This window comes from Lepus europaeus, chromosome 8 (genome assembly GCF_033115175.1).
Source record: "Lepus europaeus isolate LE1 chromosome 8, mLepTim1.pri, whole genome shotgun sequence".
Classification (NCBI taxonomy): Eukaryota; Metazoa; Chordata; class Mammalia; order Lagomorpha; family Leporidae; genus Lepus; species Lepus europaeus.
In genome coordinates, this window is record NC_084834.1 from 105776767 (window position 1) to 105802878 (window position 26112).

Here is a 26112-nt window from a genome sequence, read left to right on the forward strand (position 1 = left end):
GTTTAAAAAGGAGAAGATACAAAATAAAGGAACCTAAGTAAAATAAGCAAATCGCAAAAGAACCAATATTCTATAATTCCACTTACATATTTAAATTAATTAAAATTAAAGAAACAAATTAGAAAGGTAGTTGCCAAGGATTAGGTATGGGTAGGAGAATCAGCATTTAATGGTTATAGAGTTTCCATTTTGTAAGATAAAAAATTTGCAGAGATCCATTGTACAACAATGTAAATAAAATTAACACTACTGAACTGTATATCTTATAAACAGTTATGATGGTAAATACTGTGCTTTCACAATTTTTAAAAATAGTATATAATTATGTCTCAGTATATTAATATTAATAAATAACATTAGAAGATATTCCTGATATGTGAAAATGAAAATAGTATACAATAATCCTTTTCACATATGTAAACCTTATGAATTATTTAACAATTATTTAAGTCTATGGTATAGGGCTATCAGTGTTATTCTTTTATTTTAGCTATAGTTACTAGGTGAATTTATAAAACTTTTTTTGAAAAGAGTCCACAAAGTGCCACAAAATATAACATTGACCTTGGGAATAGAGACACTAGTACTTTCTTTATTGCTGTTTTAGACCTAACATTGTAAGGCATGCTTCAACTAGGTAGATTTGGCCAAAGAGCAGAGTCATTGGAGGTGGCTTAATTTTGAGTCTATGGCTTTGATACATAGGATCTGCCACATGCCAAATGTACTCTGTGCAACTGAGGGGAAAAGTTAAAACAATGATGTAATCCTGCAGATAGTGTGTTCATAATGAAGCCGGGAAAACTGTGAATGTCAGTACGCTAACAAATTCACTTTTAAATGTCTAGCCATCTGATAAAACTAGCCCAGAAAGCACCTACTGCTGCTCTGAAGGATGTTTTGCCACTAGCTGAAGACATCACTAATATTCTTTCCAAATGCTGTGAGTCTACCTCGGAGGACTGCATGGCCAAGGAGGTAAGACAATCCTTATCACCTTTGTCATCATCAGGTTTCATTACTCAGTGACAAGTACTGATTGCCAAGGACTCTTCTACACTGCTGTTCATGTGTGTTATCTTAGTGGATCCTCTATGAAAAATACTCATATATGCTTAACTATATGTACTCTATGAAAAAGACTAGTATATGCTTAACTATTACAGATAAGGAGACAAAAGTGTAACAAGGGTGAGTCATTTGAGACCACCCAACCAGTGTCAGAGGCCATGGGCAATGACAAGATTATCTCACACCCAAGCACTTACTCTACTGCATTTTGTGCAATAAATATCTTTTGTGGTATCAGGCTATAAAGTTTATTACTAAATGAGTTTAAAAAATGTTTTTTTGAAAGACTCAAGAAGGGCCGGTGCCATGGCTCACTTGGTTAATCCTCCGCCTGTGGCGCCGGCATCCCATGTGTGTACCTGGTTCTAGTCCCAGTTGCTCCTCTTCCAGTCCAGCTCTCTGCTGTGGCCTGGGAAGGCAGTGGAGGATGCCCAAGTGCTTGGGCCCCTGCACCCGCATGGGAGACCAGGAGGAAGCACCTGGCTCCTGGCTTCAGATTGGCACAGCCATTTGGGGGGGTGAACCAACGGAAGGAAGACTTTTCTCTCTGTCTCTCTCTCTCACTGCCTAACTCTGTTAAATAAATAAAAAATGTCAATTTGTTAAGTCAACAACAGGAGTCACTGTGCACTTACTCCTCATGTAGGATCTCCGTCTTTAATGTGTTGTTCAATGTGAATTAATGCTATAACTTGTACTCAAAAGTATTTTACACTTTATGTTCTGTGTGGGTGCAAACTGATAAAATCTTAATATATACTAAATTGATCTTCTGTATATAAAGATAATTGAACATGAATCTTGATGTGAATGGGATGGGAGAGGGAGCGGGAGTTGGGAGGGTTGCAGGTGGGAGGGAAGTTATGGGGGGAAAAAGCCATTGTAATCCATATGCTGTACTTTGGAAATTTATATTTACTAAATAAAAGTTAAAAAAAGAAAAAAGAAATTAAAAAAAAAACTCAAGAGCCAAGAAGTGTAACCTTGGCTTATGAATAAAGAGATATTTGATTGTATAAAAAATTAAATATAGATATTTAAGTTGAATAGAATTTAAAATTCAGTTTTAGTCACATGAGGCACATTTCAAATGTACAATAGTACTGGACAGTTCGGACAGCAAGCATTTTCATTATCACATCAAGTTCTATCACACCATGCTACTAACTAATTAGAGGCCACTAATGTTCCTATAATTTGTTTTATAATTTGACAACCATTTCAATGTTTTTCATCTTTTTCAATTTGTGTAATCCTTGCAACTAGATGCAAATTAGAATGGTTGCTTTAGAGGAAGGTCAGTCTCCAAGGAAGGTCTTGTCGATCTCTATTAATTGTGTTGCCTGATCTTTTTCCATTAAAGATACTTGTCTCTGTTAATAAATATTTCTCTATAATGGTGTTTACTGGCTAAATAGGATTCTACTATATATATCAATGACACATAGATCTACAAAATATACCATATTTTATTTGACCAATTCTCTATTATATTTGGGTTGTGTTGGTTTTTCAATATTTTAAGCCATGCTGCAGTTAAGAGTCTTATAGTTAAGAATTCTCTTTATCTATGATTATTTTCTGGGTGTAACTTCTTAGAAATGAAATTTTATATTTTTAAGGCTTTCAGTACATACTGATGAATTGCCTGCACAAATATTAAATCAGTTTTCTTCCTGCAGGTATTCACACTAACTTATATGAACATGATGCCACAGCTTGTAAACCTATGCATGTCTTTTTGTTTTTCATTAGCTCAAGCAGAAAACTAACAATTCCCAAATTTCCCCAACTTTGTATAGCTTCCTGAGCACACAGTGAAACTATGTGACAGCCTATCCACAAAGAATTCCAAGTTTGAAGAATGTTGTCAAGAAAAAACGCCCATGGACATTTTTGTGTGCACTTACTTCATGCCAGCTGCCCAGCCTCCTGAACCAGCAAGTGTCGAGTTGCCCACAAGTAAAGATGTGTGTGATTCAAAAAACATCAACGCCATGGATCAGTAAGTAGAAGTGACATGAAATGTGTTTCCATTTTAAGTTCACTTGGACAAGAAGGAATCACAGTGTGGACCAGATTGAGGGAAGATAGGCTGTCACTCAGTTCAAATGTAACCAAATATTTATATGCTGCTCAAGGATTTAAGCATTTGTTATTTGATTTTAAGTAGCTTAAATTTCAAAAACCCGATCTGTTGTAAACAACAACTAACTTTAATAGAAGTTTTGGATGTGCAGAAAAAAAGCTTTGGGTTTCTAACTGTGGCTCTTCTCACCACTGGACATGGCCAAAAGAAGTGACTTGAACTTTCTGAACCTAACTCTCTTCTTAATTAATGTGAGAATTATTCTTGCCTTACATAGCACATATGTTGCTAACAAAAAATGCATGTAGAAACACAGGTGGAAGTCAATGTTTATTTTTATACAAAATGCCATGTACATATAAAATACTTAATGGCACCAGAAATGTTTATCATACCATTAATGAGTCTTACTCTATAATTTCTAGGTCAGAGTTTTAAATCAAAAACTTTAGTAAATCAATCTTTGGAATAGCACACAAACAAAGCACAGCCAAATATATAATAATTCAATTTGTTTTTACAGTATTGGTATTCACTACCATTAGATTGTAAAAGAATTAATAGGAAGAAACAGTAAACCTTTATCTTTTTTCCACCCATTTGAAAAAGGTCCTAAAGGAAACACACCCTGTGTTGCATACACTGTGAGTATGCAGCATGAAATATCAATCAGCAATGTCAGACAGCAGTATTTAGATAGGACTAGAAATCTACCTTTGTAAAATGCTCATTGTCTTTATAAGTATTTAGACAGCAGTGAGGTAAAATATAATAAAAGAATATATATTAAACCATTTTCATAGAAAAGCCACATCACCTACTTACTAGATGTTTCAGAGTCACTTGTATTACATTTGCATAAACAGTTTCAAATGCATTTAAAATATTATGTATTAAATATAGACATCTAATTAATTATTGTCATAATAACTTCAAAATATTAACAAAATTTATTGAAAATAATAAATACCCAATATTTGAAACTATTGCTCAACCCAATATTTGGAATCAGTTTTAGAATCAGCTTGGGCTAAATCTTTTATTTAAGATGCAGAAACTAGGTGCTCTGCCTTTACGGTAGCTACATCACATGTCACACATACCTATTTACACTTTACAGTGTATTATCTTTTACCCTCTCTCCTGCCAGGTATACTTTCGAACTAAGTAGAAAGACTCACATTCCTGAAGTGTTCCTCAGTAAAGTCCTTGAGCCAACCCTGAAAAGCCTCAGTGAATGCTGCCACTCTGCTGACTCCACTGCCTGTTTAAATGCAAAGGTATCATCTGAAAGATTTCCTTCATCCACCAAGTGGGTCGAGGATTGCAAATCAGAGCTCAAGAATCAAACCTAACCCATTGTCTGTTCTTGTATGACCTCCAAGCTAAGAATGGAAACATAGTTTTACATTTCTAAATCATTCATGTAAAAAAAAAAATCAAAAAAGGTTAATATATCACACATGAAAATCAAATTTCAATATTCATAATAGTTTCACTGGAACACAGTCAATCAAACATCATTGTTTATACACTGTGTGTCCTGACTTTAAAAAAAAAAAAAAAAGAACTGAGTAGTTACCATAGTGACTACAAAAAACCTGCACAGCCTGAACTATTTACTACCTGGCTTTATGCAAATAAAAAGTTTGCCAATCTCTAATTTATATAATAAATATCTACACCAATGCCATGTAAAGAATTCTGATTTGATGGTCTCATGAGACAGTGTTTCAAGATAAATAATTCTGTTATTTTTTTATTGTTTCCTCTTAGGGTCCTGTACTGAAAAAGGAAGTATCTTCATTCATTGACAAGGGACAACAATTATGTGCAGGTTATTCAGAAAATACATTCACTGAGTACAAGAAAAAGTAAGGGATATGTTTTGACTGTCTTCTAAATATATCAATAATATTTGGCTACTATGGTGATCTGAAAGTATAGTTGAAAATTTAAGATGTTCTACATGAAGAATAAAAAATAAGGTGCAATTAAGAGTTTTTAAAAGCTGTCAAAATCTAGTATCTGTGCAAGAAAAAATCCACAAAATCTAGCATCTGTGTAAAAAAAAGTCCAGTGTATCAGGTGAGTGGCCAATTAGAACATAGCCACAGAAACATAAATACAATGTAAATGTGCAAGGACTTGGTTCAAAACAGCAAAATTAGCACAAATTGCCAACATTCCTGTCCCAAAGTTATTTGTATAAATTGCTATATATGAACTGAAGAACTATTAGACTACTAAAATTTGTCTACCTTCATGGCATGTTGCTCAACATGGAAACAAACTTTCAATACAGGTAATGTCAGCGCACCCCATCATGAACTTCCTAAAAACTGGAGCCAATGCTAATTATTATTAATGTGATACAATGGTCATATTTATCAATTCAGAATAAGAAAAATCACTTCTCTATAAATAAGCATTAACACCAAAATATTAGAATAATGAAAAAAGTCGTATTGGCTTCATGGAAAGGGTTGCAACTTAAATAATTTCTCAGATCCTCCATTTCAAATAGTTTTGAGCAACCCAGGCCTCATGTAAACACAAACAGAACTCCACCAAGAGATCTTTCTGAAGAACCCCCAAAGTAAAACACCTTCCTCAATGAACCACAAGATGTCTAGTAGCAAAGCTCAAAAAAGAAAAACAAAAGACTAAGACTAACAAAAGACTTAGACTTCACTTCAAATTTTCTCAGGTATCAGAAAGCTGCATAACTGAATAACATAAGAGAATATTACAAAAGCAGAATAGAAACTTAAACACGGTGACCCACATCAAGTTCTCTGCCTACAGCTTTGAACTTGAGGATCACACAGGGCAACTGAGTAATTATTCAGTCTCCATTGCAGATGAACCTGTAGTAGAACTGATATGGAGACTACTTAGTTGATGTATTTAAAACCCTCCTCCTCTTTTTTTGTTCTCTGAGTTCCTCCCCACACTAACTTGCTTCTCTCCCAGCTCAGATCTACTCATTTTGTGAATGCTTCTATGAACCAGTTCCCCCTTCCCTCTTGTGCCTTCCCAGCATCCACCTTGCCCACCCCAATTCTGGATAAATTTGGATCTCTTCTACGTCCACTTGTCCATCACAGGGCTGGCAAGGCTTTCTGGAAAAAAGTGTTAAAACCAGGGCAGCTGTCCTTTATAAGGGCACCATAAGACGTATGAGGAAAGAAAACTTAAGGTTGTATGAGCTCCTGTGAAAGACACATTCCTTAAGGAACTTGAAATCTAAAACTGGAGAGAAGGTGAAACGTTAGAGAAAATGAAGGAGGGCCACCAAGTTGGAATACTGGGCAAGTGAAGAGGGAAAGTGTGGAATTTGAATTCAGCAGCAGAGCGTGTGTTTACTTTCATGATCTTTAACAGGGCCTGGGTTTCACTCTCTCATCTTAAATTGTGACACCAGAAAGCGTTCCATAGGTATAGGAGTTTCTTGAGGAAGGCAAACGTTTCTATTTTCACTTTTTTTAACCATAAAAAATCTGTAGTGGCTATCATTTTGTATTAGAAATGCTTATAAAATACATCTAATGAAACCGGACATAAACAACATTTTTTTTCAGACTATCCCAGCAACTAAGAGCAAAGCTGCCTGAGGCAACATCTGCGGAACTGGCAGAGTTGGTGGAGAAACACTCCGACTTCGCCTCCAAGTGCTGTTCCATAAACTCACCTCCCAATTACTGTGACTCACAGGTAGGAAAACCTTACCTTCTACCGATTGCTGTGGATGATGTGAAGAACCTATGCATTCATTTCTTTTTGTTGAAATGCAAATATGTGAGGCTGTTCCTGGTGTTATTAGAAGTGCTGTCTCTGTAATGCATTTAAGAATCATTGTTTCTACATGTGAGACTCATTTATAAGCAAACTGAGGAACTGGCATTGTGGCTCATGGGGTTAAGCCTCTGCTTGTGATGTCCACATCCTGTATCAGAGCGTGGTTTGGAGTCCAAGCTACTCCATGGTTCTGAACCAGTTTCCTGGTCATGTATCTGCCAGGGAGCAGATGATGGGACAAGTACTTGCACTCCTGACACCCATGTGGAAGACCTGGACAGAGTTTCTGGCTCCTGGCTTCTGTCTGGCCTAGCACTGGCTGTTGTGGGTATTTGATGACTGAAACAGCAAGTGGAAGAGATCTCTCTCATTCCTTCCTTCTCTCTCTCTCTCTGCCTTCAAATAAATAAATATTAAGACATTTATGGAGCCAGCACAGTGGCGCAGCAGGTTAAAGCCCCAGCCTGAAGTGCTGGCACCCCATATGGGCGCTGGTTCTAGTCCCAGCTACTCCACTCCTAATCCAGCTCTCTGCTATGACCTGGGAAATCAGTAGAAGATGGCCCAAGTCCTTGGGCCCCTGCACCCTTGTGGGAGACCCGGAAGAAGCTCCTGGCTCCTAGCTTTAAATTGGCTCAGCTATGGACATTGCAGCCATTTGAGGAGTGAACCAGTGGATGGAAGACCTCTCTCTCTGTCTTTACCTCTCTCTGTAACTCTGTCTTTCAGATAAATAAATAAATCTTTAAAAAATGAAAAAGACATTTATAATACAACAACATGTTATACTTTAATAAAAAAATGGCTTGTAAATACTGGCAGAAAGAACAGTATAGTGTTTTCTAGTCTATAGTTTGTAACCTACTAGTACCTTTTTAGAAGAATGAAAACATGATACAACTATCAGTCTATCTCACATCAGAGTATTTCATGAAAATTTTATTTCATATAAATGTGTGTATTTACATAGCTATATATGTATTTGCATTATACACACACACAGGCAGTTTGATGAAGGAAATACTTTTAGAAAATAAGCTGATGCCATCACTTCCATTTTAATTACAAAAATGTTAAATTCAACTTTTTTTAAAAAAATGCAAGAAAAAGAAATGCAGATAAACAATTTCTGAAGACCACATAAATGTTTCCTTACTATAAGTTATTTTCTAAGATAACTTAAGTTATTTTAGAAGTCAAAAAAAGATTGTTAAGGATATTAAAATGTGTTTCATTCTTAATTACAGATTTTTCTTTCATCACATGGGTTCCAACTCTGAAAGATTCAGAAATTAGAACTCTCATAGCTTTTCCAATTTCCCTCTACAATCCTCCCAAATCTGATAGTTCTTGGATTCATCATCATTTCATTGTTTCTCTTCTGAGCAAGCATTTGGCTTGTTAAGATGCCTATTAAGATTCTCCTGTCCCATGGCTGAAGACCTGGGTCTGATACCCAACTCAGGTTTCCTGTTCATGCAGACTCTCTGAAGCAGCAGTGACCACTCAAGTAATTGGGTTCCTGCCACCCATGTGGGAGATCTGGCTTCAAGCTTCAGTCCCAGCTGGGACAGTTGCTCACATTTTTTGTTTCTCTCTCTGCCTTTCAAGTAAATTTTAAAAATTTAAAATCAAAATGTCCCTTTTCTTCCCCCCATCTTTCCTCCCACAGGTTCCTTCCCACAACCCCCTTTACTCATTCTCTCCTTCTCTCTCTCTTAAATGTATTTGCATAGTTGCCAGATCATTTCTTTTATTTCTTGTGCAAATCAGAGAAGGTTCTAGTCAGAGGTTTTATTTTCTATGGATTGGTGTTTTACAACCCACTGCATCTGAGGCCCATTGCTTTTCTCCTGCAAATCAAGGTATGAGGCTGGTCCTTTGTGTTTCAGCTGTCTTTACTTAGACTGCAGGTGTGAGAGAAGGGAGCATCCAAGTTAGACTGTCCATGATTTCCAGACCTGGGTAATGCTCAACTTCTGAAATTTTGCTAAGTATCTGATACCAAGATTTCCTTCACCAAACCAAATGTGCCCTCCTCCTGGAGGAATATTTTGTCAGCCTTTTTCAGAGTCAGCCCATCAATTCACATCATTCATTTACCTGTTACTCTTCAGCAATCATTTCCGGTACTTAGAACACTCAGAACATAAGAGCAACCCTTCATCTGACCTTACTGTTTTGTTACCATAGAGTGTTCAATAAACAGAGTCTTTAAATTATAAATAATGCCACCTAATTAAAGAATTTTGTTATCTCATCCACTGCATTTCCAGAAAATAGAGACATGGTGAAGAACAAGTATATCCCACATTATATTCAGCCTTTGCTCAACTCTTTCTGAAGTTCGTGGTATTGAGTTTCATCCCTTTCCCACTCCGCAGATGACTGCTGAGATTTTTCTGACCACAATTTCACTATTGCTCACTTTGTCGTCTATTGGGAAAGGAGCATTTATAATCCACTTATGACTCATCATTCTTCTGTGTTTCTACAGAAAAGTAATTTAACTGGAATGCAAGATCGATGCTACTTAAGCCAATAATTTAATACCTAATAGAGGATCTTTTAAGTGCAAGAACTTACATGAATTTTTGCTCATTTATTAAACCATGAAAGAACTAAAGCCTAGTTTTTATTACAACACACTTGAAAATACCAAGAGCTTAATAAAATCACAGATGTAGCAATGTTGGAAGAAAACCATGACAATCATCTAGCATAATTCTCCCTTGGTTAATTCTCTCTAGAGGTCATTTAGCTTTCCTTAAAATACTTTTTTTAGAAAACATTTATTTAATAAATATAAATGTTGAAAGTACAACTTTTGGCTTATAGCACTTCTTCCCCCTTATAATGGTTCTTCCTACCTGCAAACCATCCCATCTTCTACTCCCTCTCCCACCCCATTCTTCATTGAGACACATTTTCATGTTTAATTATCTTTATATACAGAAGATCACTTTATACTAAGTAAAGATTTCAACAATTTGCACCCAGACACACAAAGTATAAAGTACTGTTTGAAGATAGTTTTACCATTAATTCTCATAGTACAACACATTCAAGGCAGTGATCCTACATGGGAAGCAAGTGCACAGTGACTCCTGTTGTTGATTTAACAATTGACACTCTTATTTATGACATAGTGATTACCTGAAGCTCTTGTCATGAACTGCCAAGGCTATGGAAGCCTCTTCAGTCCACAAACTCTGACCTTATTTAGACAAAGCTATAATCAAGTGGAAGTTCTCTCCTCCCTTCAAAGAAATGTACCTCCTTCTTTGATGGCCCATTCTTTCCACTTGGATCTCACAAATATCTTTCATTTAGGTCATTTTTTTGCTACAGTGTCTTGCCTTTCCATGCCTGAGATACTCTCATGGGCTTTTTTGCCAGATCCAAATGCCTTAAGGGCTGATTCTGAGGCCAGAATGCTATTTAGGGCATTTGTCATTCTGTGTGAGTTTGCTGTGTATCCCACTTCCCATGTTGGATCGTTATCTTTTTTTTCTTTTTTTCTTTTTGACAGGCAGAGTTAGACAGTGAGAGAGACACACAGAGAGAAAGGTCTTTCTTCCATTGGTTCACCCCCCAAGTGCCCACTATGGCCAAAGGAAGCTATGTCAATCCGAAGCCAGGAGCCAGGTGCTTCCTCCTGGTCTCCCATGCGAGTGCAGGGCCCAAGGACTTGGGCCATCCTCCACTGCCCTCCCAGGCCACAGCAGAGAGCTGGACTGGAAGAGCAGCAACTGGGACAGAATCTGGTGCCCCAACCTGGACTAGAACCCAGGGTACCGGCGCTGCAGGCAGAGGATTAGCCTAGTGAACCACGGTGCCAGCCAATTATTCTCTCTTTTTTAACTGTATCAATTATTAGCAGCAGACACTGGTCTTTTTTATGTGATCCCTTTGACACTTAATCCTATCTTTATGATCAATTATGAACTTAAACTGATCACTTCAACTAGTAAGATGGCATTGGTACCTGCCAGCTTAATGGGATTTGGAGTCCCATGGCACATTTTTAGCTTTACCCTTAGGGGTAAGTCTGAGTGAGCGTGTGCTGAACTGTATATCCCCTCCCTCCCTTATTCCCAGTCTTATTTTTAAGAAGGATCAATTTAAACACCTAAGAATAATTGTGTGTTAATTAAAGAGTTCAATTAATGCTATTAAGTAGAACAAGAAAATACTAAAAAGAATAAAATAGTAAGCTGTTCCTCGACAATCAGGCCAAGGGCTGATCAAGTCATTGCTTCTCATAGTGTCAGTTTCACTTCTATAGGTTTCCTTTTAGGTGCTCAGTTAGTTGTCACAGATCAGGGAGAACATATGCTATTTGTCCTTATGGGACTGGCTTATTTCACTCAGCGTGATGTTTTTCAGATTCCTCCATTCTGTTGCAAATGAACGGATTTCGTGTTTTTTAACCACTGTGTTGAATTCTATAGACTACATATCTCATAATTTTTTTTTTAAATCCAGTCTTCTGTTGGTGGGCATTTAGGTTGATTCCATGTCTTAGCTATTGTGAATTGAGTTGAAAATAAAATCTTTTATTTTCCAATCAAAATACCAAAGACATTCTTCTCAGATCTGGAAAAAATGATGCCAAAATTCATATGGAGGCACAGAAGACCTCGAATAGCTAAAGCAATCCTGTACAACAAAAACTAAGCTGGAGGCATCACAAAACCAGATTTCAGGAAATAATACAGGGCAGTTATAATCAAAACAGCATGGTACTGGTACAGAAACAGATGGATAGACCAATGGAACAAAAGAGAAACACCAGAAATCAACCCAAACATGTACAGCCAACTTATGCTTGATCAATTAGCTAAAACCAATCCCTGGAGTAAGGACAGCCTATTCAACAAATGGTGTTGGGAAAACTGGATCTCCACATGCAGAAGCATGAAGCAAGATCCCTGAAATCGGAAAAGACCCCCTAAAACTTACACCTATATGCCTGCCTACTTCATCCCTACCTTACACCTTACCAAAAATCCACTCAACATGGATTAAAGATCTAAATCTATGACCTGACACCCTCAAATTATTAGAGAACATTGAAAAAATCCTGCAAGATAAGGGCACAGGTAAAAACTTCTTGGAAAAGACCCCGAAGTCACAGGCAGTCAAAGACAAAATTAACTGGGATTATATTAAATTGAGAAGTTTCTGTACTGCAAAACAGTCGGGAAAGTGAAGAGGCAACCAACAGAATGGGAGAAAATATTTGCAAATTATGCAACCAATAAAGGATTAATAACCAGAATATATAAAGAGTTCAAGAAACTCCACAACAACAAAACAAACAACCCACTTAAGAGATGGGCCAAGGACCTCAACAGACATTTTTCAAAAGAGGAAATCCAAATGAACAACAGACACATGAAAAAATGTTCAGGATCACTAGTAATTAGGGAAATGCAAATCAAAACCACAATGAGGTTTCACCTCACCCCGGTTAGAATGGCTCACATACAGAAATCAACTAACAGCAGATGCTGGTGAGGATGTGGGGAAAAGGGGACACTAACCCACTGTTGGTGGGAATGCAAATTGGTAAAGCCACTGTGGAAGACAGTTTGGAGATTCCTCAGAAACCTGGATATAGCCCTACCACATGAACCAGCCATCCCACTCCTTAGAATTTACCCAACAGAAATTAAATTGGCAAATAAAAGAGCTATCCTTTAAATACTTTTATCTATTTATTTTCACTTATAGGTAGAAATAGCTGATTTCACTGCCAGGTAACTTCGTTGAATGAAGCCTTGCTATTCCTTTCATAATTCCTATTGAACCTACCATGGCTATCACAGTCAATTGGAAAAAAAAATCTATTCTCTGTCAATATCAACTCTTTTACACTTGTGTTTTTGAGTATCTTGGGCTATGAGACTCAGCTTTCCAAGCATTTTAATGGTGTTTTGTTTTGTTACTGTATAGTGTCCAATAAATAGACTTTACTTAGCTTGACAAATGATGTTACACCTTGTTCAATTTTCTTTATAAACCTCAGGAATTCTGATTTCCATTTTTTATGTTTATAGTCTAATCCCCAACCTATTTGCTATTCTTGTTTGTAATAATCTGAAAAGAATTTCAAATGCAAGAGCAGAATAAAATCTTATTTGTTAAATTCTACTGAAATATTTTATTATAATTCAAACCATGTAAATTCTTTAACGTAAAAGCTGAAAAAGTTGGATTGTTAGATATTTTGGTCATTATGGACATTAAAACAATTACATGAACTATACCTTTCTTTTATACCAACTTTCTTTTAGTAAATCAAATTTAGGTTGATTTTAGGATGCTTTAACTCAGAAAAATAAAATCACCTGACCTAGAATTTGTTTGCTGCCAGCATAATTTGCTATGAGGGTCTCAGTCATTTAAAAAGTGAGTGCATGGGACCTTAATATTATTTTAGATTCTATAAGAAGTATCACTTCTGAAACCTTTCCCCTGTCCTTTTGCTATCCATTCATTCAGGTAACACACTTCCCTTTTTGATATTATACAAAACAAACTTGAACACAAAGTGCATGCTTCCTGTAAGCCAGTCACTTTTTATTTCACTGAGTTGATTTTCAGTGTATGTTTCAATATAACACACAAAAGGCTCATGGAAAAAATGTGTTATGGAAAAAACTATGCATAGACTTCAAAACTTTGGCACCAAAAAAAGGAATATTTTTAAAATTATGTGTTTCTTTGAGAGTCAGAAAGAGCAAAAGAGTGCAAGCCCAGGCACTGGTTCATTCCACAACAGCCAGAGCTGAGCCAGACCAAATCTAGGAACTCAGTCCAGTTCTTCCCCATGGGTGGCAGGATCCCAAATGCTTGATTCATCACTTCTGTCTCTCAGGGTTTAAGTCAGGAGCCACAGACAAGTCTTGAACCCAGGCACTCTGATATGGAATGTGAGCATCTTCACTGGTGTCTTAGCTAATAGGCTAACTGTATACCTCAAGTGTATAATTTAATTCCATTTTTCTGTGAATCTTTAGATGTGCCCTTGCATTACCATTCCAAAACATTTTTAATTTCAACTGTCATGATGAAAAGCCATGTCTGTAACTTTCTATTTTTCTTGCTTTATAATCATTAAATTTATAGCAGTGCTGCTGCTACTAAGTAGCCAATCTTTCAGCAACTGCTAAAGAAGTATGAGATGAACCCAGTTAAGACTCTTGTGCACATTTACTTATTTATAGCAGAGATTAGGCCATCTGCGTTTCCCTCAGCCTTTCTAATCTGATCTCATAGTTAAGTAATAAGCTCACTCTTCTGTGACTTCATGCTATGGCAACATCTGTTGTCACAGCAGTCATTTTAACTTCCAATGCTTAGTGTAGGTGTGTGTCCCCCTTACCCTATAAGATTTGGATCACAATTTGTCAATCCCCTTGTCCCATATTTGCTTGGCAAACTTTTTCCTGAAAAGTAACGCTCATGTAGTCCTTTCAGTCCAAGTTACTTATGCCCAGAGGATTGATCTCTGTTTACCATTCTCCATACTCTGCTGAAAGAGTGGCACAGGGGCTTCTGATCCCCTAAAAAAGGTACAATATGTGAAAATTTACCCCTGCCCTCACCCTCATCTTGAAATGACCAGAAACTAGAGCAATCAGTATGATTTTCTTCCGGCTTTCCCAAAGCACTCTCAACGAATCCACCTGTTTGTGTCACAGAGGCCCATTTCCCTTAAGAAAAACACAGTTAAAAAAAAAAAAAACGACATGAAACATTTTCCCCCTCTTATCTTCATGCAGGCAGGGTATCCCCATGCACTCCTGGGAACTCATTCCTGTGCTTCCTCTCAGATGTCCCAGCAGAGTGCTAGTGGACACCACGTGTGACTTTCCAGAATATTCAGGAAGCCACTGTGATTTGCTGGCATTGATCATTCCGTTCTTGAAAACGGAGATAGTTGCAGGTGACCAAGTGGGATCTGTGCAGAAAAGAGTCTGACAACATAGTGAGCCCATCACCTCCCAGTCTCCCACGTCAGGGAAAACTGGCATTTCCACTTTTGATTTCCCTCTCTGTAGGGACGGATTTCATGACATGTGAAGCTGAATACCGGTATGCTTATGTGTATATATATTCATGGAACAACACAATTCTAAATATTAAGTTCTAATTTAATTCCCCATTTATATACAGGTTTAATAAGAGTTACAGAGGTTGCATATTGTAAGGAAAATGTTAAGTTTATTCCATGGTTAGTCTGTGACTCTCTTTGTCATTGTTATAGATCTCAGCCCTAATTAGGTAATAATGACCAAAGCTAAATATTGGAACTAAAGGACTACTAAACTTTTGGCTGAAAATAAAATGATTAATGTTAAAGCAGCAACAATTATACTAGGCCTGCAGTGTCACTCTGAATTTCCCCCATCTTGCTTTCTGGAAATTTGCCTCCTCTAGTTATACTCTTTTTGCTTCAACATTTCCTTTTTACTAACTCTGTCCACTTTGTATCGAAGTTACTCTTCTTGTTTCAAAACATAATGAATAAGATGCTTTCCCTCCTTCCTGGCTATTTTTCTTTCTCCTGCTCTTACAGCCAAGATTCTTGAAAGAAGAATCCTCAGTTCCATTAAGTCCGCAACCTTTTTCAGTCTGGCTTCTGAGCGTACTGTACCACAATCAATATGTTCATACCAACAATCTCCTCCTTGCTTAATCTCATAAACAATTTTCAGTCCTTATGTACCTTCTCTGCAAAATACTTTATTCTCACATCTATTCCTCCCTTCCTGACACATTTTCTGTGGCATCAATATTATCACTTTCTGTTTTTCTGTCCTCTATGATTCTGCCTTTCTTGCTCTTCTCACCCTCCTCTCCTATCCATCCCTTAAATTTGTTTACCAGAGTTTTCTCCACTCCCCTTCCTCGCTTTCAGGGCACTGCATTTTCACAGGAGTTCTCATGAATGCCCATGCCTTTGATCTCCAAACCTCTGCCTCCAGCCTGCTTTCTCCCCAACAGCTTACATTCTGATTCAACTGTCTACAGGCCTCTCTTCTCCATCAATTTCTTATCCCACAAGAAATTCAAAGGCAATATGGCCAAAACCTCCCCCTAAAACTTACTCTTGTGCTTCCTCACCTTGCAAAGATCATCACCATTCACTTCTTTGCCCAAGATGATAATTTCGTGATCCTGAGTTCACCTTCACTTTTTCCATACACATCCAATCAAAATCAAATACCTATCAACATGAACTCCTCAGTATTTCCCAACTTTCCACTCATCTTTGTCAACGTTCTTGGACCCTAATTTTAAGAAATCTTCTCTGCTGGATTACACCCTCTCAATTGAGCTCCCATAGCAGTTCCCCTCTATTGCCTCATACCCAATCGCACCTCTGTACTAAGGACAAAATAACCTCTATAACACACAAAATGGTTAATGCACTCCTGTAATAGCTTTCCATTGCTTCTGAAGTTCAAATGTTTTTAACAACAACAATAAAGAAAAAAAAAAAAACTCATGAGTTTGGACCTCTGATTTCCTGGCCAGCCTGACTACATATCATATCCTCCTGAAATACTTGCAATTTTCCAAACACATAAAACTTGCTCTTACTTCAAGGCCTTGGCACATAATGACTCAGTCCAGATTGTCCTAGCCCTGGCTAAATCTTTCATCTGGCTTTAGGATTGAATTTAGGCAGTCTCCCCTGGGAATATTTCCTTGGCACTTTTGTATGGTTCAGTAGCCTACAGACTTAATACTCCATTAACAATCTAACATTCTGTTTTCATTGTCAGATTGATGCTGAAATAAAAAATCTCCCAGAGCCCTGATGCAAATGTTTAACATAGGTAAGTTTTCGTTGTTGTTGTTTGTTTTTTAATACAGCACCAATGAATACCACATACTACAATGGGGGAAGGAGATTTTATATATTATGGATGCAAATTTACTTTCAAAATTATTGATCCTCAGCCTCCTGCGACATCCATCACAATCTCATATACAGGACAATGACAGCATAGCCATCATTTAAGGATTTCTGATGCACTTGAGTAGAGAAATGTTGAGTTTATACACAGAGCTCATCAAGTCCAAAACATAACACAGAAGCCTTGTTAGGAAAGAAACATTCTTCAAACTAAAGCGACACTGTTGAAATATAATCACTTATTTAAATTTTATATTTTACCCTTTTAAAAATGCCTGATAAAGAAAGAACAGAAAGTAGTTTATTTAGAAGTAACTCCACACATTAAACTGAAGGTGACCTTAATCTTGCATATTTCCACAAAACTTTTCTCTTTAGATTCAATTATATTCATGTTAAAGATATTATACCTGAGATTTTTAACCAATGCAAACAATCATTTGGGTTTTCTCTGATTTTAGTTAAATCAGTGATTTTTAATTTTTTAATGATGTTAACTGTATTTTGCTGGCTCATATGATGTGGAAACAAAAGCCCTCCAATACATTGGCTGATGAATTACAGAATTTCATATTTAGTCTTTCATTTGTCAATTATTTGAATCATCTAAAGCATTAACAAGGAAAACTAACATTCTGAGAAACAGTATAAGAGAATTGGTTCAGGAAACATGTTTCTGGAATCACCTAATCGGTATTAGAATTCAGACTTCAATTACCCATCTTTGGGAACTTGAGCAAGTTATTCATATTGTCCAAAATTCACTTTCCTTATTTGGTAAAATGAAAATTTCATTATCTACCTTACTGTGTTATTATAATGGCTGAGACTGTAATGTGTATAAAAGGCATAAATATGGTTAAAAATAATAATAATATTGACCAAGCTATTACTGTTGCCTCTACTACTATTATCATCACCACCACCATGAATCTAAACTCAAGTTTCTCCTACCCAAAATGTATTTTTGGCTTTTGCCACACACATATTAGATCCTAAAGGAAAATTGAGTTTCTAAGTAATCCTGGGAATAAAAATCAAAATGCAAGATATTTGCATTGCAAATACCCTCGACTTAAGACCTTGCCTCTGTTGCTGAATTATTCCTGTGTCCACATCTAAGTGAACTAATTTTCCCTTTATTTTAATTCACCTGTTAGATCTCCATAAAGTTAAAATGGCTATATGCAACTTTCCTCACCTTCCTCCCTTATTAAGAAGAAAGGTTGTTTTAAAGCCATGAATTTTGCATCACTGGGCTATGCGATTCCTCAAGAACCCTGAATGCATTTCCTTAGTGTCTAAGATACAAAGGTACTTTAAAACATTGATGGAATTCAGAACAAAAACAATTAAGAATCCATGCATATGAGGGTTATTCAAGAAGTTCATGGAAAATAAATGCACTTTATGAGAAAACTTGTATGGATTTCAATTTTTTACACCAAAATAAACTTGCTTTTTAACTCCAGTTTTTTCATGAACTTTCTGAAATACCCTCATACATATTTTGGGGTTCTAAGATAACAAATTGAAATAAGAGAAAGTCTCCTTTAAAAAGTAAGGGAGGAAATACTAATTTGATGGATTTTAAGATATTTCTTTTTAAACTAACAACTTTCAAAGATACTTTTAGTGCTAACTAAATCAAGAAGTGATTTCAGTGATCAAAGAAGATCCTATTGGAGCAACTTACATGTTTTATAGTCATTATCTTCATCTTATAAATTTTGTAGTAATTTCTCCTGTGTTAGTATATCACTATGGCCTTTAAACAATTGTCCAATTTCGGTATCAGTCTTTGGCCACCAAAACACAATTTGCTGCCGGCGCCGCGGCTCAATAGGCTAATCCTCCGCCTGCGGCGCCGGCACACCAGGTTCTAGTCCTGGTTGGGGCACCAGATTCTGTCCCAGTTGCCCCTCTTCCAGGCCAGCTCTCTGCTATGGCCTGGGAAGGCAGTGGAGGATGGCCCAAGTCCTTGGGCCCTGCACCCCATGGGAGACCAGGAGAAGCACCTGACTCCTGCCATCGGATCAGCGTGGTGCGCCGGCCACAGCGCGCCAGCAGCAGCTGCCATTGGAGGGTGAACCAACGGCAAAGGAAAACCTTTCTCTCTGTCTCTCTCTCTCACTATTCACTCTGCCTGTCAAAAAAAAAACAAACAAACAAACAAAAAAAACCACAATTTGATTTGGATAGAAATTCTAAAATCATTCCCATATTTCTTCCATTAATTTCAACAACCTACATTGACTTTGAACTCTATTTTATCCATGCCTGTCTATCATAATCAACACTGGCAAAGTTGAGAGGCTTCCAACTTCAATTATATCAAAATAGTTATGCAACTTTGGAAAAATGAATTTTATCTTGTTAATAAGCCTACAAGGCTTGGATTACCCGATATCCAGAAAACACAATCTAACCCTCTTTCTAGGTTTCCAGATACAACCAGCAGATTATGGTCTTAGGTTTTAGGGAAAATGTTGTAACTATTAAATAACCCTGGACTCATTCAGTTGTCAACAGCACTGCCCCAATATAGCACAGTCCCAGTTGTGAACTGCTCTGAACCCAGTTATTGTCTTCAATGATTCCAGACTAAGAGCTAAACAACTTTCTACCCCACCCCAAATAAACCAGTTTTTTCACCATATTTTAAATTATTCCAGAAGATAGCCATTTTCTTTGCTGGTTTTTCTTTCACTACAGCAGGTAAGCACTTCAGTGACAGAAGGGACACAGTATTCAGGGCCTAGCAATTCCTAAAACCGTTAGGTGGACTATGGCTGGCTATGCCTATGTCTTTATAAAAACGTACCTCTTTCTACTCTGGGATTTCAAATGTGTAGAAGCTGAAGCCTTTTGTCTCAAAGTTTTCTGATCCCTAAATACACCTAAAATTCATGTATTTGGTCAACAGTTCCATGCTATTTCACTCCTATGGTCTTCTTACAAGCTTGAATTGTTGGTTTGACAGTAATTGATCCCCTTCATCAATTTTTTTCTTTAAAATCCCAAACTTAATATGGCTACATTTGCATATGCCAGTGGAGAAGGAATTATTGTCTCTTAATATATCTCACAAAACCAAGTATTTTTTTCCCCTTCAGCTTTGGAAGTATTGCCTGGGTTGTTATAAGGTCAATGAGCCACCTCAGGTTATAGAATTAAGTCTACAAACTGTTTTAGATACCTAAAATCACACACAGCATAGAAGGGTGTTCATGCTGTGAGAGAAACCTAAGAACCGAGGCTGAGGGTTCTTCAACAGATCTATGTCTTCCATCTCATCTAACTCCAAGTCATAGGCACATAGAGAGCAATGAAAGATGCAATTTCTCGTGCCATGCAAATAGAACTGTGATATGATTCGATTATACTTTCTTGGAAGAGGAAAAAAGGGGAAGCATCTTTACCTTAACACAAAGAAGGTAATTTGACAAAATTCACACTGCTTAGTGTTTGACTAAAATAAAAACTACTGGACTATTATTTCAGTTCCTTGATGAGGTAGTAGTGTGTGTAATATGCTAGTGTTTCACTTTTTTGCTCTGGTAGTAATTACTCATTCTGATAGTGCAGAAAAATCACAAACACCATTATTTTGAAGGGAAAAAAAACTAACCAATGCCTCTTGCCACAACAGTAATTAATGGCTTTAATTGTCACTATTATTTACTTTAGGAATTTATTGCATGTTTTAAAAGATTTTATTAATTTATTTGACAGGTAGAGTTACAGACAGTGAGAGGGAGAGAGAGAGAGAGAAAGGTCTTCCATCTGCTGGTTCACTCCCCTAAATGGCTGCAATGTCTGGAGCTGTGCTGATCCAAAGCCAGGATCCAGGTGGTTCTTCCTGGTCTCCCATGTGGGTGCAGGTGCCCAAGCACTTGGGCCATCCTCCACTGCCCTCCCGGGCCACAGCAGAGAGCTGGACTGGAAGAGAAGCAACCGGGACTAGAACCCAGTGGCCATATGGGATGACAGCACCATAGGCAGAGGATTAACCTAGTGTGCCATGGTGCCAGCCCCTACATTTTTTTCATTCTGGATCCATGAGGCAGGCCATCATGGATATTTGGGTCATGCTATACAAGTATTTTTGGCATGAATATAAAAACAACATATGTATAAATATAATATAAAAATATAAAAATTCATGTGTTCAGCAGTGTAAGAGTGCTTCAGAAAGTCTATAGATGATGGAATTAAGAGGTTATTTTGGCAAAAAAAAAAAAAAAAAGAAGAAGAAAAGAAAGAAAGAAAGAAATCCAAGGGCTGCCCTGGCCTGAAGCACCGGTATCCCATGTGGGCACCGGTTCTAGTCCCGGTTGCTCCTCTTCCAATCCAGCTCTCTGCTATGGCCTGGGAAAGCAGTGGAAAATGGCCCAAGTCCTTGGGCCCCTGCACCCACGTGGGAGACTCAGAAGAAGCTCCTGGCTCCTGGCTTCAGATTGGTACAGCTCTGGCCATTGTGGCCATCTAGGGAGTGAACCAGCAGATGGAAGATCTTTCTCTCTCTGTCTCTACCTCTCTCTGTAATTCTTCCAAATAAATAAAATAAATCTTTTTTTAAAAGGTTATTTTGGCAAAAAAAATTTTGAAATTCATGCACAGTTTTTTCAAGTATTTATTTTTATGAATATTAATAATTCTTGTCTTAAAAACTTATTGTATATTTTATGAGATACAGTATAATATTTCGACACATATATCAAGCTAGATGAACTTTTTGAAAACCACTCATACAGATGAATTTCAAATTTTTTCACCAAAATAAACTTATTTTTTAATTCCATTTTTCACACATTTTTTTCTAAAGATTTCTTTAAGAGTCAGAGTTATGGAGAAAGAGTGAGAGATTGAGACAGAAACATCTTCCATCTGCTGACTCACTCCCCAGATGGCCACAACATTCAGAGCTGGGCCAGCCTGAAGCCAGAAACTTCATCCAAGTCTCTCCCACATGAGTGGCAGGGGCCCGAGCACTTGGGCCATCTTCTGCTGCTTTCCCAGGTGCATTAGCAAGGAACTGGATTGGAAGTGGAATTCCAGAACAGGAACCAGTGTCCATATGGGCTGCCAGTGTGAAGGTGACAGCTTTCTACACTATGCCACAGCACCACTGCTCCCCACCCTGCCCTGTTTCTAAAGCATTGTCTACAAATTTTAAGTGCACTTGCATTATGATTGTTGTCCATTAACTTTATTTTTCTAACATACTCATTTTCATTATTCTCATAGTTCTACAGCTGCAGCCACCTTGGGCAGTGACCTCTGCTAGCCTGACCTGAGCACAAGCACCGGGCTTCTGGGGAGACACGTAGGATGCTCCCTACTTCTCCCAGCCACGATGTCTTCTTACAATGATTTGCTACAAAATAAAATGAACTATAATGCAAACCATATATGTGACTGAAACTGCTGTTACTCTTCAGCCCCGTCTCTGTGCCTTTGACCAAGACACTCAAAGTAGGCAGCTTCAACCTCACAAATCCCTGCTCTGTCCTAGATCTCTGCTGTTTCCTTCTAAAAGATTCACAACATTAAGCATCCATGTTACAATGACCAACACAGCGAACTCCATTCCCTGGCTAACTCCCAGGCTCAGCAGGTACCATTAAGGAAGGGTTCACCATCTTTCTAGCATGGACAGCTGGGAGAAGTCACTTCTGAAAAACAACGGAACAAAACCAAACCAAACCAAACCACCTCCTGAGAGCACCTTCATGCTTCCTGCTGCAGTTACATGGTGTTTATTAGGTAATTCTGTGTTGTAAAAGGAAAATCTGTGTAGGCTGGAACAAGTTTATTTCTCCTGAAGACTCCCAAAAGCAATTTGCTGAAGCACAGTTCTAAAGGCATGTTTATTTTCAGCTTCATTCCATTTATATCAAATATCTGTGATATTCCATGTGCCTTAATTCTATACTGTGCTATGCAAGATCGTATTTTCAGAATAAATGTCTCTCCGAAACTGATAAAAAGCCCAGGGAAACATTCAACATGTAGAGCGAATTGCACCAGAGAATTTGAATTCACTTCATAGTAGATACAGGATATAGGATAGAGTTGATGCATAGTTCATGGCAAACATAACCGAAGTCAACTGAAATCATCCCTCTCACTCTTCAAGAGTCTCATCCCAGCAAGGAGCATTTCACTAACTGAGCCAAGGCCAAGAGCTCATGAGTTAGTTGCCAGGAACTGGGATATAAAATGCCCACTCCCTGGCAGCTCCCATGGCACACGGTGCAGCTCCCACTCTGACAAAGATTCCAAACTGAGAAATCCACCTCCAGTAGACACTCTTCAGGTGCCCTGAAGTCAAGAAGCAGCAAACTCTTCACTATGTGTTTAGACAGCACTGAACTTTCTTCTTCATTACTTCTATTAAAAAGTTTATTGAAGCTTGAAACTACACTGAGAAGCAACTATTATTGGTAAAACACGAGGAGACTGAGACTCCACAAGGCCAATCAGTGACTCAGGGACACAGAGTTAGCAAATAACAAATTAAGCACTTGGGTTTCAATTCCAGCGTGGAATAGGCTGATGGGCACACCTGCAGCACATGGACCCCAATCAAAGCAGGTTTGGAAGCATAACAGAGTAACTATCAGTTGAAGAGTCCCAGTTACTGTATCTAGTTCTGTGTTTCCAAATGCATTTAATCACTAGCACCTTCTCCTTTATTTCCCAGTTATTGTTTTACAAATTTTGAAAATTCTGCTCTGTTCTTGAGAGGTCATATTTATAAATGATGGATTCCTGCAAACTGATTCATTGTGGTCAAGTATTGGTATACACAGCCAGGTAACACTGTTTTCTGTCACTAACTAGTCAGAGTATTATGTGATTGAAGGAGTGTTTTTGTGGTTCCCGCAACTATATTGCCCAGAAAACTTGTACACCTTTTACCATGTTTCTTAAGAATTGCCGATACAATATTCTGTCACTTTAGTGTGCTCTAATTTCAGATTGTATACATATAAATATGCCCATATTTGTTTCACTTCAGAGAAGTAGAGATATTTTTGCTAAGACATTGCCCAAATATGCTTACTTCCCAAGGGCTGTCTGCCGTGGAAAAAAAATGTTTTGAAAATGCTGTCAGCCAAAGCTGATTTCATTCACTCCCGTCTTACATAAGAAGTCCTCAGTTTTTCATACTTTACTTCGCACTTTCATCCAAAAACCTGTCCTCTTCATGAAAAAAGGAAACTATTCTTTATGTTCAAGAACAGAATTTACAAGTTGTATCAATCAGAGTTCTCCAACAAAGTAATAAAAGAGAGATAAAAGAAAAACTGGCCTACCTCGCTGTGGAGTTGGGAAGGTGAAATCCTCAGGGCAGGCTGACAGCCCAGAGATGCAGGCAGGACTTCTGTGTGAAGGCGTAAGGTAGAGTTCCTTGCTGGGAAACCTTGGTTTTCACTCTTAACGGCCTTCAGCTGATTGGATGAAGCCACTCCTCATTACCAGTGGCAATCTTTACGTAAAGTCAGCTGGTGGTGATGCTTCATCACATTAACAAAACAATCTAGACAGTAGAGCAATGTCTAGATGATTCTTTCACCAAACGAATTGGTGTCAGAGCCAAGCCAAGTTGAAACATAGGATTTTAACTGTCACACAAGCTTTCAGTTGTCATCAGTCACGTAATTTCAGGTCTTTGGAGGGACAGCACCCACTTGCTTTCTTGGATGCCTACCTCACCCTAAAGGTGCTTCTCAAACATTACCCTGACACCATCATCTTAAATAATCTTCCCAGGATTAGTGTATTCATACCTCACCTGGAAAGTTTTGAAAAGCTAAGCTGCTTTTTAAGGGCATTTTGGTTTAAAAGCCTAAGAAGGCAGGGATGCCTGTTGTACACAACAGTGGTTTTTCTACTTGTGGAATTCCTTATTTAGTGCAGGGTTAAGTTTGTCACTATAAAGTAAATTGAAGATAGATCATTGCAAAAACTTAAAGAAAATAGAAAGGAAGAAGGAGGGATAGTGGGAGTGAGGGATGGTGGGAAGGTAGAGTGAGAAGGATCATTACATTCTTAAAACTGTATGAATATGGGAAATGTGTGCCCTTTATATAAATTTTCAAAATTTTTAATACTTTAAATTTAAAAAAACACTGCTTGGGATGCCTGTATCCTGCATTGGAGTGCCTGGTTTGATCCCCACTTCCTTGTTCGCCACTCAGCTTCCTGATAATATACATCCAGGGAGGTGTAGAGCTCAAGTAGCGGAATCCCTGCCACCCATGTAAGAGACTCAGGTTAAGTTTTGATTTCCTGGCTTCTACTTGACCCAGCCTTGGCTTTGCAGTCATTTTGGTAGTGAACCAGTGGATATAAGATCTATGTCTGTCTGACTGTATCTCTCTCTCCCCCCGCATCAAACTAAAAATAAATAAAGCATTGTTAAAAACACATAAGAAGAAGGCAGGCAGTAGTGAAGATGCCACGTGGGACACTAGTATCCCATGTCAGATTTCCTGGGTTCAAGTCCTGGCTCTGCTCCTGATTCCAGCTTCCTGCGGAGGCAGCAGGTGATGGCGCAAATAGTTAGGTGCCTGCCACCATGTAAGAGACTTGGGCTGAGTTCCTAGCTCCTGGTGCTCTCCTGGCCCAGCTGTTGCTATTCTGAGCACTTGGGGAGAGAACTAATAAATGGGATGATCTCTCTCTCTCTCTCTCTCTCTCTCTCTCTCTCTCCCTCTCTCTTTCTTTCTCTCTTTCTTTCTCTCTTTCTTTCTCTCTTTCTCTTTCTCTTTCTCTTTCTCTTTCTCTTTCTTTCCTTTTTCTCTTTCTCCCTCTCTCTCATTGCCTTTAATAAAATACTTTTAAAAATAAAACTGTCATTGAATTCAACAGCCTGAGGTCATAGTGAAGCAAGAGTTTAACCAGCTTGATAGTTCACCAATCCCGTTTAGGTAAGTACCTGAAAATAAGCAAGAAATCTTAAAAAGTCACTTTTATTCCTGGTCTCCCTTTGGTGCACCTCTCCCCATTCAACCTATAGACCAATGATTCTCAACCCTGACTGTGCTTTAAAATCATAGAGATTTAGGGGGAAAAATACCAAAGACCAGTCCTGAGTGGAACTTGCTATTCAGCCAGCCCTGCACACCACAGCTTCAGGGGCTTGTAGAGCTCATCTAAATGAGGAAAACGAAGGCATCTGAGCTCAATTAATCTTGTTGGC

The 26112-nt window shown here is 38.0% G+C and overlaps 2 protein-coding genes across 4 annotated transcripts in view; one reads left to right on the plus strand and one right to left on the minus strand.

Moving 5' to 3' along the window:
• Nucleotides 1-22312, plus strand: part of GC (GC vitamin D binding protein) — a 52560-nt gene extending 30248 nt beyond the window's left edge. Inside the window, exons 8-14 of the mRNA XM_062198925.1 lie at nt 849-978; nt 2874-3076; nt 4311-4440; nt 4937-5034; nt 6745-6877; nt 16765-16818; nt 22149-22312. Of these exons, the coding sequence (XP_062054909.1) occupies nt 849-978; nt 2874-3076; nt 4311-4440; nt 4937-5034; nt 6745-6877; nt 16765-16800 (730 nt within the window). The 3' untranslated portion in view covers nt 16801-16818; nt 22149-22312. The remainder of the gene's footprint in view (nt 1-848; nt 979-2873; nt 3077-4310; nt 4441-4936; nt 5035-6744; nt 6878-16764; nt 16819-22148) is intronic.
• The window catches only part of NPFFR2 (neuropeptide FF receptor 2), a 334371-nt gene extending 310031 nt beyond the window's left edge, over nt 1-24340 (minus strand). For all 3 annotated transcript variants that reach the window (XM_062198722.1, XM_062198719.1, XM_062198716.1), the window contains exon 1: nt 24224-24340. The gene's annotated coding sequence lies outside the window, so the exon portion shown is untranslated. The remainder of the gene's footprint in view (nt 1-24223) is intronic.
• Between the last annotated feature and the right edge of the window lie 1772 nt (nt 24341-26112).